This window comes from Gymnogyps californianus, chromosome 15, assembly GCF_018139145.2.
Source record: "Gymnogyps californianus isolate 813 chromosome 15, ASM1813914v2, whole genome shotgun sequence".
In the NCBI taxonomy this organism is placed as follows: Eukaryota; Metazoa; Chordata; class Aves; order Accipitriformes; family Cathartidae; genus Gymnogyps; species Gymnogyps californianus.
In genome coordinates, this window is record NC_059485.1 from 19,327,603 (window position 1) to 19,343,099 (window position 15,497).

Genomic DNA, 15,497 nt, shown 5'->3' on the forward strand with positions numbered 1-15,497 from the left:
AACATGAAGTCACCACATAAAAGTATCAGAGAGTGGTCACTGGAAAACAGGCCAAAACATTAGGTTAGCAAATGAAATTCAACACCCTTTAATTCAGTACATCACTGAACAAAGCTGCTTAATCCTGGAGACAGCTTATTTAAAAAAAAATATCCCACTTATGAGTACTTACACAAGTGCAAACTCTGCAAAACAACCAGAAGTTGTGAAGGCACTAGGCCTTCCCAGGTTTCACATTTTTAATTTTATGTATGTTAGTTGTAACCTTTACAGACAATAAAGAACTTATTAACATCCTTAAGAAGCATGTTGCCAAGGGAGCTGCTGGGGCAGCGGGCGCCCGAGCAGCGCTCTGAGCCCGAGGACCCCGCTCACAGCCTCTCAGGAGCTCGGCCGCCATGTTCGGCGGCGCGGCCTCCCGCCGGCTGCGGCAGGCAGGCCGCTGGCGCTCAGCCACGCTCCCTGGCATTGTCCTTCTCCTTAAGCACTGCTAAAAACAATAGGAAATCAGCAAGAAGTGGTAGGTTCGTTAGTCGACACCAAGGAGGCACCAAGCCCACGCTGTGAAGGGATGCTCAGCGCCAAGCCCGCGGCACAGCGCAGTGCCTCCCCAGTGCACGCCCCAGCACTGTCCCTGCCGGTTCCGAGCTCCGGCCCAGGAAAGCACCAGGAGCTCCGAGGGAGAGCGGCCCCAGGGCTCCCCCTCTCGCTCCGCCGGGCGTAAGACAGCGGGAGCAGCGGGCGCTGCCGCCGCCGCCATACGGCTTCGCCGGGCAGCGAGCCCCCGACACCGCGAGCCAGAGCTCGCCTCCGGGCGAGCGGGTACGGCCACGGAGAAGCCCCGCGCTGCTTTTACCGCCTGGCTAAGACCCAAGCACCGGGGGCCGCGGGGGAGCCCGGCGGAGCAGCGAAGCGAAGCCGCAGCACCTCACCCTGAGGAGCGGGCCGAGAGCAGCACCGCCCCATGCCCCGCCCGCCCCGCCCAGCCCAGAGGAGCCCCGCCTTCCCGGCAGGCAATAAATAGAACGCCGCATGCAAATCGCCAGCTCTCTGACCAATGGCATCCTGGAGCACATCCACGCACCCCGGCTATAGCGCCCTCAATTGGTTTTTTTCTTTTAGCCAATCAGCAGCCAGGTCTCGGGATTCGTCTCGCCCTCTGACGGACACCGGCTGCCGCCTCTTCCTTTGCGTTACGCTTTCGTCACCCGCCCCGCGCCGCGCTTTGTTTGGCTTGCGCTGGGGCGCCGGCCCCGGCCCCGCCTCCCGCCTCGCTCCCGCTTGCCGCGAGCCAATGGGACGCCTTGTTTGGGGTCCCGGGGCGGGGAGCGCCGGCGCGCTCAGCTGGGCCCGCGCGCCGCGTCCTGCCCCGCCCCCTCGGCCCGGCGCAGGGTGACGAGGAAGCGGAACCGCCGCGGCCAGCAGCCCATCGCGGCCCGCTCTGCGGCCGAGCGCGGGGCCGGGGGCGACGGCGGAGCGCGGCCCAGCGCGGGGCGCCAGGGAGCCGCGGCGCCGGCCGGGGGCGCTGAGGCCCAACGGGGAGCCGGCGGTGCCCGGGACCGCGGCCGCGGTTTCGGAGGAGCCCGGGGAAGAGAGGTCGCCCCCGCGGCCGGGAGCGGGGCTGCCGCCGCCAGCAAAGCTGGGAGGGCCGCTGGGGTCCGCGGTGGTCGTAGGGCACGCCGGCCTCCTCCCGAGCTGGCGGGTCTGGGGCGCAGCCTGGGGGTGCCTGGGGCTGCGGGTGCCGGAAGACCCGAGGCAGCCGCCGGCGGGAGAGCTGGAGCGCGGAGGCTGCGCGGCGGCATTGATGCGGCAGGTGAGGACGGAGCCTCCCGCGGGGGGCGGAGGGGGCTGCTGTGGTGGGGGGAGAAACGGCGCCTGGGGCCCCCGCGGGGTGTGCGTGTCCCTGGGGGGACCGGCCCGGCCCGCCCCGGCCCAGCTCTCCTGTCCGGGCCGTCGATCGACGGGGTGCGGCGGCGCTGGGGTCTGAGGAGAAGGCATCTCCTCTGAGGGGAGCCGGGCTTTTGTAGGAGACAGAGTGAAGGGACGGCGGCTGAGTATTGAAGGTCTAGAGGACGAAAGCCGCGAGGCTGAGAAGATTTTCCCTTTGGAAGAAAAAGGAAAAGCAGGGGCAACGTGAAAACGAAAGGAGAAAGCAGCTGGAGTGGGTAAACTGGGTGCAGGGCACTGCCGGAGGGTTTAGGCAGGACGCTGTAAGGAGCCAGCTATGGGGAAGTGGGGCAGATACTGGGATTTGCTACCCTAGTCTTGTGAGTAAGTTACTGTCCCCAAGATGTGTTTCTTTGGTATCCCCCTACTAATTCTTGGGGGATGCCAGTGGATGCATCGTTTAATTTGCAGTAACAAAACTAAACTTGAAATCGAGGCGATTTCAGCCTTACTTAAGTGAAGTTTTTGAGCACAGCCTGTCAGAGTTGCAAGATTTCTGTCCTCAGAACAACTGAAAACACTGCAATTTCTGTTGTGCGGAGAACAAGTTTGTGTTTGTAATTAGGGACCTGTCAGGTGAATAGTTAACCAAGTTTTAATATGAGTCTAGATCCACAGTTCAAATCAGTTTATTGAGCATTTGCAAAGAATGGAACATTGCCCAGCATAATTCTGAATTGGTAGATTCAGTGGTTTAGCTGAAAATCTTTAGAGGGAAAAGTATCATTTTAATAGTAGGAATACAATCCATAAACTGTAATCGCGCAAATTTGTACGCCATATAACGCTGATGCATTCTTGTTCATTTTAAACCACGTTATTCTGGTGTCAGCCTAATCTGTAGCAATTCCATTCTTTATTTGTGATATTCAGAATTTCCTTCTCTTGTTGGTTTTTATCTTTTGCCTTAATTAAAGTTGGACTGTGGCTCTTGCTCTGGTGATAAGGCAGCTGCATTGCAACTGCTACTTCTTTGTTTTGCTCTAAGTGGTTTCTTGGAAGTTGACTTCTTTTAGATACGGTGTCAGTCATGTTTTTACACTCTTTAAGAAAAAACCCACCAGTTGTTGGGTTTTAGCAGGTAATACGATTTAATGCCTTAAGCTTTTGTGTGCGTATCTGGCGTTTTGTTCCAAGCATTTAAAAAAAACTTTAGAATTGAGAGGATTTATGAAGTGAGACACAGAGTGAGCGGTCATCCCGGCGGCCGGTCCGAATGTCAGATTCGGAATTACAGTTGTTCAGCGATGCCTCTCAGAAAGTCCAGGAGCGGTCCTCTAGCAAACGATGTTTCAAAACTTTTTTGCTTGGCCAAGAGGTTGCAGCATGGCTGCGAGCGGCGCGGTCCCCATCGAGGTGAGGGGGGAAGAGCCGCTGCAGATGCCTGCGGAGTTTGCTGCCCTTCAAATTAAACAAAATAATAAAGGGGGTCGCGTTAATTTAAAAAGGGAAAAAAAACCCGCTGGAAGCCGCTGACAGAGCCCGGCAGCCGTGGTCGGCTGTGGGGAGCCAGGCCGTCTCCTGGCGCGGGTCGGTCTGCGAGGGCCGGCGGTGACAGGCGCCCGGCCCGCGGCGCGATGCTCTTCGCAGAGGAGGCGGCCGGGCCGGGGGCTGCCCCGCGGGGAGCAGCGGAGAGGTGCCGGGGCTTCGGCGGGCGTGGGGGCGGAGGGGGAGCTGGAAATCTCGGTAGCCTCGGCCAGTCCCAGCCCCAGAGACACACACACACACACACGGGAGGAGAAGCCGCCGCCGCCGCATCTAGGAATATGAATCCCCCCCCCGCGGCAGGTCGGATCACCTCGGCTCCATGGTGAGGAGAAAGAAGAGCCCCCCTGGGCCCGCGGAGCCGCGGAATGGGTAGGATGGGGGGCGAGCAGCCGGCCCGGCCCGGCCGCGCTGCCCTGCTCCGCTCCGCCGGGCTCGGCGGCTGCCTTTCCTCTCAGCGGCTGTCGAGCGCTTCCACACGCCCGAGTTTGGCTGGGCGATTTCTCCGCCAAAGGCGCCCCGAACCCCTTCGGGAGGGTGCCGGAGGGCTGCCGGGGGAGCCCGGCTGCCTTTTGGGCCGGTTTGGGGGGGTTCCGGCAGGGCTTTCCCCCTCCCGCCCTCGGCACAGGTTGTTGGGTCGGGACAGCAAACGAAAGGGGATTTAGTAACAAACAACGGCGGCCATGTTGAGAGGAATTTCTGCAGCTAAACTTCTCCCCTCTCAGCCCAAGGATTTCTCTCCCTCTCTGGGGGGCTCCCTGGCCTGACTTTGTGCCCCCCTCTTTTCTCTCTCTCCTCCCCAACAGGATGACAGTGAAACTGGGAGAGAGCAGCGGGGAGGAAGGGGTGAAAAAGCTGGGCAAGAGAGCAGGAGGAGATGAGGAGTCCCTGGAAGAAGAAGGGGCAGGAGGAGGAGGAGAGGCAGCTCCAGGCAGCAGCAGCACAAAGAAAGAAGAGAAGATTATTAACAACAACACTAACAGCAGCCCCCCACCGAACCCCAGCTTATCACAGGCCCCGGCCTCCCTCCAGCCCTCCCACAGCCAGGACCAGCATCATTTTCTCAGGTCCAGCGTCAGACCTCAGAGCAAGAGGCTGAAGAAGGATTCCCAGGCATCCTCTTCAGTTGGCAGCAGCACTGCTGCAAAAGGCAAAGGTACTGTATTTTGGCACCCTGAAAACACGCGGGCGAGGGGGGTTCTGGGGGAGGGAGTCACCTGTGGGTTTGGGAGTTGTCATTCTCCTCCTGTAGATGCCATCTTTTGTTTGGTTTGGGGGAAGGTGTTTTGGGGCTTGTTTCTCACAGTAGCTGAAATCTTCTTTGTGTCCCAAGGCTTCAGCTTCTCTGCTGCCCACTGTCCTCTTTGCACTTGCAGAAACGGGGGGTTTCGATGTGTATGTGGAGGAGAAAGGAATCTCCATTATTGAAGCAAACCTTTAATTCCTTCATTTCATCTCTCTTGAGTTTTAGGAAATTCCTGTATTTTGGTTAGGAAATGAGACTCTAGCTGGCTGTGTAATCAGGTGGCTGCACTCTGAATTCTGTTCTTGGATAATAACAAAATATTCACTGGGTGCTAGTTAAAAAAGGGAAAAAAACAACCCACAAGACGTTGGTGATTTCCCCCAATTATTTCTATGACTCTTCTACCCAAGGAACTATTTTGGAAACAGCTATGAAATACACATATTGACTTGTTTGTTTCTAAGGTTTTGTGAGTCCTGCATTACTGTTTCAGAACAGTTTGGGCATTTCCATGTAATTTGAGTTTTTATTAAGATTGTTTTGTATGCATCTGAATGTCTGTACGTAAACACATACATACACGTGCTTTTTCACTTTAGCATTGTAGATAAGAATTTGATTTTTTTCAAAGCTGTTTCTTACTTGAGTAGGTAGAAGACAGCAGGGATATTTGAATATGTTGGTGCTATTGTGTGTGCTCAGCAGTTACTGGATGACACCTGGCACTGTACTTGAGCTGTACTTGAGACTAATTTTGGATACCTTGTGCAAAAGTACTCAAGTGTTATTTTCTGTTAACTTTTGAGAAAAACAACACTCAGAGATTTCTTCAACATTTGCAATAACAAAGTTTACTCTCGTCTGCTAAAACAAATAAAACTCCACGTAGTATAAATGTGTCTTGGAGGTTGCCTCACTTTTTGGTCTATTACAGTGGTATGCACATGCTGGACATAAGGTAGACATTACGAATTATGATAGTTTTGTGTTACAGTAATAAAGCAGTGCAAATTGTGGTATTTTAGTTATTGCCATATCACAAAAAATTTTTTGAACTCAGTTGCTTGACAGTTAGCTTGTATAATTGACTAAAGTATTTTTTAATGCTTTAGTAAGTCCTCTTTAATCTCTTAAGCTTTTTGTTTTAAGTGAAAAACTCCTATGTGTGATGTTGGAGGATAGAACAGAAAGGCCTACATAATTTTTCTCCCAGTTGCATTAAACCAAATAACCAGATGGAACACGCAGGAGTGTTTAGCTACAGATAATTATTTCAAGGGTTGTAAATAGTATTAAAGGCGAGGAGGTGTTTCTTTGGAATAAATGTTGTCCATGATTGACAAGTCAAATATACGCATTTGAAATTATTCCATTGCTTTGAAAGTGTATACACATGTGAACAAAATACATGTATCTTTGTGCACGTGTGTATTCATGTTTGTGTATTTGTACCTAAACATTCATTTCCAATTTTAGAGCAGCAGTACGATTTTTGAGTAGGTGTACCAACACAATTGAAAAGCAAACTTGGTTTATTTTGCAATTCAGATTCTAAAATAACCCTAATAAAATTATATACAGAATGGAATTGGTCATAGATAGTGCTTGTAATCACTGTACCTGACTACGTTGTCAGGTTTGGGGAAACTTCTTAAATCATTGGGGGTGACAGTCGGTGATAGAATTGTGGTTATGCTTTTACTTCTGAATTGTAAGACCAGCCACAGCTCTGCCTGGCTAGTTTTGAGGTGAATGCATTAAAGTTGATTTCTCTGATACGGTTGAGATTATAACTGTCACGTCTTGGAGAACAGAGCCATGGAGTGGGATCCTTTCTAATGTGAGTTCTTTACATTCAAGGATGCATACTGAGAGGTCTTCCAGGCTTGTCTGAATTCTCCCTAATGGAATGTCTTGTGATCAGAATTTATAGGGCTTTGCATTCTGAGTGAAGTATCTCACAGAGCTAGCTTCCAATAGGGAACTAATTGAAGGGTGAAGATTAGTAATACAGATTGGATTTAAATCCTTCCACTTGCTGTGCCACCAACTTTCTCCTCCCTCTGTAAGTGTAAAAATGATAAAAAGCTTGAATGCATGTGCTTTGGATCAGCTCTGAAAACTGGAAGCTTTTCCATTTTGTGTGTCACAGTCAAGGTGATAGCTGCAAAGGTAATTTTAACATCGGCCAGCAGGAGTGGCTAGACCACACTTACACTTGGTCCAGTGAAACCAGAAACTTGTTTTTGTCATAGCCTTTCAATAATGCTATGTAACCCTTAAAATTTTATTAAAGTGGTCCTGCTTTTAGAATCTGTGTATTCTAAAGTGAAAAATCTTTCAAAGGCTATTATTAAGGAGTGTAATCAATAAACTTAATTTCTTTCAAATTGTAGTTACTCCGCAGGCATTGGCTTGTCCTAATCATGTCTTTAAAAGAGTTTCGAAAATAGTATTTTTTTCTGTCTGTTGCAGATCCCTTTTTCCTTTTGGCATTTGTGCTTTTAGAGTGCTTCATTGTAGCAGACAAATTACTGATAAAGTAAACTTTACTGTAAACAGGAGGAAGAGTTTGCCCACTCAGCAGCTGCCGACTTTTCAACTTTACTATGGTTCAGGGAAGATTGTTAGTAATAATTCTCAAATTCTGTCTAGTAGAATGTATAAATGTATTGCTAATTTTCAGATTATCCTGACATAATCTTTAATTGCATCTTTGGATTCTGTCTCTTGCCTTTTGTGTACTGAGTTGCACTTTTGAGTTTAGGGCAAAAATGACATAGAAAGTAGCATAGTAAAATGAAGTTTGAAAAGTATTTCGCTTCAAACAGCCAATCCATTTTGAATTGTTGAAAGGTTTATCAAATTTCCTGCACAAATACCTAAATGTATGCATTTTTTTAGAATGATTATTATCTTATTTTCAAATGTTGGTAATCTTTTTATTGTATTTTCAAGTTCATAGTCTACACCTCAACTAATGCATGCCTTTTGAAGTGTGAATGCTTGGAAGTAGGTCTTAAAGTAACTTGCATGAAATCAGAGGAGGAACTTGAAGGAATAGCGGGGTGGAGGCGGTTTATTATGAGAGCTCAAAAGCAGGGAGGTTCATTGAGGGAGAGGAAGCAGACCAGTATAAGGTTGCTGAAAAAGAGGGATTTCTGAGAGTTTACTTCTCAAATACAAATACGCCACACGGTTGCTGAGCACAGGTTTTAAGGTGTGTTCTGGGGATTTTTTCCATGAAGCGAAAGTGCTTAGAATATGCATGTGTATGTTGTGACCACATTGGTAAAAGCAAATGTCAATACATTGCCATCATGTGCTGTAGATTTAGTTTGAACTAGAGTGTTCCCATTTCCGTGTTTTTATCCATTTTCTGAATGCAGAGTGAAGTCAGGAGGAAATAGTAACAAAGTCTGATGGTGATGAGCTGAAGCTTGAAGATGTTTTTCATGCTGTTGCTCTAGATTTATTCATAAAATGTGTAGAATGGCCCAAACAAGTATTTGGATTTGTTTTGCAGTAATAAGCAGTTCTTTCTTGAAAACAGAATTATTCAGCTGAAAGCATTAATTGAATTAAAATGTTCCATCTTTTGACATAATATAAAACTTGCTAGAAAGCAGTCTAGTTTGTTTCAGCCCACCAAAGTTGCGTGTCCCGTAGCATGTGGATTAAATTAACTGCTGTCGTCTCCTGTGGAGAGGATGTATATACAAAGATACCCGATGTATGTACTTACAATACAATTTTATTGTATCTTCCCAAATTTGTACGCTGCAGAATGTATTGTAACCTTCACTTGAAATGTCATTCCTCCAGCATTATTTCTCTAAGGCATGAATGACTTTAAAAACTACTGGCATGGTCCCTTGTTCTAATATTCTCCTTAGTTCTGTCCATCTTGTTTACACTTGGTACTTCTCCTTCCATCCTACCCTGATGTGCTTTCATTCATTCTTTGCCCTCCAATTTACCCCAGTTCTCCCTCCCTTCCTTTGAAAGTGGCTCAGGACCCGAACTCCGCAGTATCTCATCCCACACCACAAGAGGAGGATTTTTTCATGTGCCCTGTGCAGTAGGTGAACTGAACTTTCAAAAGTGCCTGCCTGCAAGGCTGCACAACCATGTGGTTTAGATGGAACTTCATACTAGGCTTTATGGGTGTTTTCTAATGGAAGAGCAAGAGAATAATGATTTACTGGGGGAGTAACCAAATTTATAATAAAACGTGCTTATTTTTTACAGCTATGCTTGGTTAGCTCAGATAGTGCTGCATTTGATAGCTTAAATATATACTGTCTGTAGAAAAGCAAGCCTTCAGTATAGTTTTGTAGACTCCTGTTGATAATGGACACTGTATATGTTTAAACACATTCAACTACATCTTGGTTGTGCAAATCTTCTAAATAATAAGAGGCAGAAGAAGCTAGACTGCTTGTATCCTTGTAGGACAGTTACCTGTTGTGTTTAAAACTTTGAATGTTAATTCATAACAAGAACGCTATATGGTATAATCATGCAATATGGCATAAGCTGTTGTAGACTTACCCTTCTTAGCAGTCCATGCTGTTTACTCTGGAGGCATACAGGATAGAAACTTGTTTTCTGGTTACGTTAGTACTCAAAATGAAGCTTTGACTTGTGGGGAATGTGTCTGTCTCTCTTCCTCTCTCATCTGTATTCTCTTCTCAGCTGCGGTGCCTGGAGACGAAAGCAAATTGGATCCAGCCTGCAGCTTTGTTGGGTTGTCCTTCCACAGAGAAGTGGCTTCACTTAAATTCCTAAAGCGCACACTTTCTATGGAATCACCTGATTCATTTCTTCACTGAAGTATATGATGCAGTATCTGCCATTAGAAAGATATGTGGCTAGAAACGGGGCTCATTTACCAAGTGATCAGAAAGAAAGTTTGGATGTTTGTCTTCAATTGCTTTTCATTAAAATCGAGGAATAAATGCTCATTGAGGAATGCTCTGCCATGAGGATAGCAGAATGCATGTGAAGCTTTCTGGAGAGTATAGATCATAGCACCTTACCCAGCTCTGTTGGCAACAGATGTTGTGATGTGCATTTCATAAGACTGCTGAGCACTAATGCAGGTTTGTGAGAATAAAATAGTCACTCGAAGGTGTTTTCTGGTATGGCCTCCTTAATGGCAGTCTTTACCGAAAGCACTTTTGAAGGTGACCTTGTGTAGTTTAGCCTTGCTATTGGCTCCTGTAGAACCCAAAAGGGAAGAAAGAATGTTCTGAAGGGAACTGTCTGGCATGTTACAAGTTGGCATTGCATCCTGTGCTTTGGGGAGCGAGTTTAGTGTCCTAACACTCTGCATTTGGCCTGCGGCATGCAAGAGTCTGTGAAAGTACCATCTCATTTATAAAGGTATTCCCTGATAGGTGTTCCACCTACAGTTGACTGGTGACTTCTGAAGAAGTTGAGATTTTGCAAGCTAAACCTGTAGAACACCAATAAGAGAACCAGCCTGTGTGTTGAGATAGATGGGTGTAGTAGGAATTAACTCTGTGAATTCCAGCTTCTGTAGATGTGGAATCTGTCATAGAAGATATGAATCAGCTGGCATGTAAGAGCTGCTAGTGGAAAATTGAAAAGCAGACACGAAGATGCTACGTAGAGCCTGGAAGGAAGAACTTCTTGTGGCTGTAGCCATGATAAGATGACAATACTATCAGTGACTTGATTATTTGATACATGCAGTGTTGCATTGTTTGTCATTTTCGTATCAGATTTTTAAATTGCAGTCTTTAAATCCCTTTGTATAAATTTTTGCAAGTGTTTGTGTTTTGCTTAGAACTACAAAACGGACAGCTTTTTCTACAGAAAATGTAGTTTGAGGTGATGTTATGCCATTCACAGATAAAGGAAGTTCTAATAACGGGGCATATAGATGGGTAGAGAACCCTGGATAAAAGGAATGAATAGGTTTCTCTGAATCATTGGTGTTCTGATCTGTGATTTTGTTGGGGGTTGTAGTTCAAATACCAAGTACAGAAACCTGATGTCTTTGCAAACTGGGGGTTGAAAGCTGAGTGAAAATGTCGAGAACTTACGCATCCGAACTTGCTGCTTTGTACCATGTATGCAGGTGCTGGTGCTCCGCTGCATCCTGGAGTGATGGGAAAGAATTGTAGCTGTAATTGTGTGGATGTCCAGTCCAGTGGTTGGGTGATGCAGGATAAGTAGGCAGAGTGAGAATGACCGTCTTGTCTTTGTCTCGTCTGCAGTGTTCTCCTCTTATAAATGATTTTTATTTAGAACAAGCAGCTAAGCAGATTGTTAGAGTAAGCCCCCTTCCTCTCTCCAGCAATTCTGCAGCAGTAATGGTATGGCTAGCCTCGATGGACCTTTTTGTTTTAATGCATTGCTGAAGTTTTAAATAATCTATTGTTGGGAGTTAATTATCATCATCGTCTATCATTAGTGAGGGGATGAAACCTTGTTAGCTGTTTTGTATGTTACAAGAATCTCATACAGGAAGATTGAAAGAATGAATTTATGGGGTGTAATTTAATGAGGTATGACTATTTTTACTTTTTCTTTTGCCTTTTATCCTGAATTGGTTTATAATACCATGTTTTGGAATATACTGCATTCCATTGCCTTACAGAGATCCAGTAAACTCTAGGGTGGATTGTGGTAACCCAGTGATAAATATTACCATGCACAGTAGTAAGAAAGTTTATGCAAAGGGATGATAGAGCAAACTCCTTTATTCCTGGAAGAATTAAGTGGCATATAAGATCTCTGTAGTGGTGACAGGATATTAGAATTTTTAGATCTTCATAGACAATACTCTGAACAGTTGTCTGGATAGTAATTTATTTGTGTTTAAAACAAGAAAGACTGTGATAGACTTCCCAGGACTACAGTTTGTCTTGTAGAATAGTAAGTATATATAAAGGAAGAAAAGAGCAATTAGGAGCTACGTATCCTTTGTAGAAGTTGCATCAGTGGAGTCCTTGCCATGTCCTCGATAGAACTGTTCTGTTCATTTAATCTTTTACATACAACTAAGAGGAAATGTACTGAATTTTATAGTCTTACAAGAATTTAAAGTCCTCACTGATACTTTTGCTTCTTATGCTTTTTAATAATGAAAACTTCGTGTGTACCAAGTGTACTGTACAATCTTTAGAAAATCCTTGGTAAGATCTGAACTTCAGGCAGCTGACTTTAGGTTTTTACTTATTTGAGTATGTATACAGAGAGATAAAAAAACCCCCACCAAACCCCCCCAAAACCCCAAACAAAAAACAACCACCCAACAAACAAACAAACAAACAAAACCCCGAACCCCTGCATTCGTGGTTCCTCTAAATGATTTCTCATAAAGTTAGAGGTCTGTGATCAGAATAGTAACTCTGGAATAGAATCCTGTAGCTGTCTTTTGATAAAGTACGTCTTTTGCATTGGGAGCTAGTAGCAACAGGAGACTGTAGATTGAGGACTGATATGTTTGAATTCCCCCTTCCTGACGGAAGATTTTAAATATTAAGATCTGTATTTCTTTACCATGCAAATTGTGATATTCCAGTCTCACATTTGCAGAATAAAGAAGCAATTCTGTGTCTTAAAATTGTTGATTTTCTTCTCAGTCGTCTGTTGAAGTGCTCAGGTTTTTCTTATGGTTTCCTTTTTTTAAAAGGATTTACCTTCACAGTACCAGAACTAAATTGCTTAACTTTCAATTATTTTATCAGTGACTTATGAAGATTTTAGGAAATAGAGAAGCTGTTTATTTGAGAATTTGTTTTTAAGTGCATTTTCTTCTAGATGTCCAATTCTTTTTCATGTTTTGCCTTACATGCTTCCTTGTGGTGACAGTCATTTTCTTCGGAAGGATCAAATAGTCATTCCTAGAAATAAAAGGAACATTAACCTTAAAATGGTCACAATATCATATTTTATATCAAGTAAATATTTATTGTATGCAGGAAAAATGTACTTTCACGCATCTTACTCTCTTCCAGGTTTGATTTCATATGTTCTTTGTTACTTGAACAAATACCTTTTTTAGGATTTGGAGAAATATGGTTTTGTCATTGAAAGGAATTACTTTCAAATTACAACTGAATAGTTACAGTTAAGACTTACATACAAGTCTTTCAAATCTCTAAAGCATAGTAAGCCTATAACAGTTGATTCTTCTGATACTCTTTTTTTAATAATATTAGGATTGTCAAACTGGGATATCCTGGTTCTTGAATGAGAGAGAGAGAGAGAGAGATGTATGTGTATATATAAAAACACTGACTTTGTCAGATAAACAAACTGCTTCATGTAATTGAATTTCAAAAGATAACTGAACTTTTTAAGCCTAAATATGAAAGAGAGAACTGTGCTAATGTGTATAAAAGTTTGGGAAACTAGTTGGGATTGCTATATTGTACAAGCTGGATTTATAAGTAAATAAACTAAGGCAAGACGATTTATCATGAGATAAAACACAAAACATAAAGGACAGTAACCAGAAAAATGGAAACGGTAATAAGCATTCTTTATAATGAGCAATGTATGTTTAATGCTAAAAGGCTTCTGTTTTATTAAGTACACGACTGCATTGATAAGGGCAGTCAAATCTTAAATAATACTTCCTAGCAAAATTGAAGAGAATATGTTTTGGAAATGTAAGTTACTGAGAATGGTTACATTTTCATGGAAAAAAATGAGTGCACTTTTTGGGGGGTCTCCCTGGTTTCTGGATTAATATTCTGATAATCTGTTACAGTGTCAAACCAAGCATGATGTTTGGTTTGATTTATGTTGTGAATAAATCACAGGTTTAAGGTTAGTTGATAATGTTTTTGCTGATTAAAATGTCTTTGAAAGACTAATAGTTTGAGAGGTGATTTAAAAAAAAAAAAGAAAAGAGGCTTTTTCTTCTGAATTAAGGTGAGGGAGTGGAATCTTACTGCATTATATGTAGCTCTCACCTTCCTGCAGTTTCTCCATCCCATTTTCTTCCCTGTCCCCTACTTGCATAAACAGCAAATTCTCTTAGTTCCATCAGGCTTTATTCTCATTTTAGTATTTCCGATCTTCCTATTCTTTTTCTGATCCAAGTTCTTTGGAATGCCAATAACCGACAAAGGTACAATCAAGATTACGCTCCTGTGCCTTTTTCCAAAAGCCACAGCAGGATTTGGGGAAGGAAAAAGGGGTTGGGACTTGCCATCCTTGGGATACCTTGAATTATCCTAGATGGGCTAAGTGTCAGAGATGGTACTCTTTATACTGAGGATCAGATTCTTGAGAATGCTTATCCGTTGTCATGTGATGAACTAAAGTAGACATTTTTCAGTCCTTTCGTTACCAGTTATTTTGGAGGCAGTAGGATCACGACCAAAGACAAGGATATGAAATTACATATATTTTCTCATGGTCATTGGTTTGCTTTATTGGTCACATTCGTCAGCGTTGCTCAGAAGTTCCCCTCAGCTGCAAAGGGGCAACTGCAGAGCACAACAGGGTATAAGTGTCAGAGAGCGTGTTGTCTTTTAGAGGTTGCTTTGGTATATTCCTGCTGATCTGTCTTATCGCTGGAAATACAAAATTAAGCCATTGAAACCTTCCCCTTGCTATTTGCTCTTTGAGATTTTATTTCTTTAAAACAAACCTTGTTATTTGCCTATTGTATTTCAGGTGAAATATCTTGAAAAAAACCTGATGTGGATGGGAGTGGTGAAGAAGGAGGAAATTCTGAGTTCCTCCTTTATCCATGAATCCTCCTGTTGGTTTAATATTCACTCTGGTCATGCTTTTTTGCAGCAGCAGATAATGGAGGGGCTGCATCTGGTGGCACATCAGGAATTCCACCCAGCAATCCTGCTGGGAATTCCAAGTCAGCAGCAAGGAACCTGGGCTCCTCGGCTGGAGAGAAGGAGGAAGGAAAGAAGGTCAGACGGCAGTGGGAATCGTGGAGCACAGAGGACAAAAATACTTTCTTCGAGGGACTGTATGAGGTACACGTAGAGGAAGATAACAAGCTTAGATGGCTTCGTTTAGTATCTGGATATTCCTGAAGAAGGTTGATTCAACTGAGATTTGCAGGAGCAAAATGCATACGTGCACATGTGCATTTGTTAGTCTATGCATATGTGTCTGTACAGTTGGCTATAAACCAGCTGTCAATCAAAGCCCCATTTCAAAAGTGTCAAGCTTTTTTTTCTTTTGAAATACACAGGAAATATTTGTGAGTTTTATTCATGAATGTTTATAATAATTTCAGTTATTTTTCAATTATGGTTCTGTTTCAAATGAGAAATAAATAAATAATGTCCCCATCTCAGCTTTCAAAAGCAACACACTTGTGCTGTAATATTACCAAACAAGAAAATATGTTCTATTCTGATATTCTAATAAGAATTGTAGGCCCTGTGTTTAGTCTTTGACCATGAAAAGGTTTAAGCCAGTTCAGTGCTAGGGCTGAGAGACAAAGAAAAGTTAGATCATCGTATCTTTTATCTGATATGATGTATTCCTGGTTGTCCTGTTCCTATGATTATTTTAAGAGCATTTTTGTTATGAAAATACATACTAAAGGTGAAAACAAAAGAAGTGGTGGTGGGTTTTCTTTGTATGTGTGCATCTTTTTAAAAATACTTTTTTTTAGTGGTAAGCATGATTCATGTGTATGTATGTTGTGGACAAAATGAACACTTAAACACTGTTTTCTTTTTTTAACTCCTCTGGCTTGCAGTAATATTCCTGGGAATCGTGTCCCTTCATCACTCAAAGAAAACATTTTTTTTTTGAATGCTGAGGAAAAAGTTCAAAAATTTGCTCTAAGATGGAT

General features: G+C 43.9%; 1 protein-coding gene across 1 annotated transcript in view; it reads left to right on the top strand.

Annotated features, from left to right (window-relative positions):
• Nucleotides 1-1,621: 1,621 nt before the first annotated feature.
• Nucleotides 1,622-15,497, top strand: part of CRAMP1 (cramped chromatin regulator homolog 1) — a 46,787-nt gene continuing 32,911 nt past the window's right edge. The window contains exons 1-3 of the mRNA XM_050905746.1: nt 1,622-1,813; nt 4,239-4,588; nt 14,471-14,664. Of these exons, the coding sequence (XP_050761703.1) occupies nt 4,240-4,588; nt 14,471-14,664 (543 nt within the window). The 5' untranslated portion in view covers nt 1,622-1,813; nt 4,239. The remainder of the gene's footprint in view (nt 1,814-4,238; nt 4,589-14,470; nt 14,665-15,497) is intronic.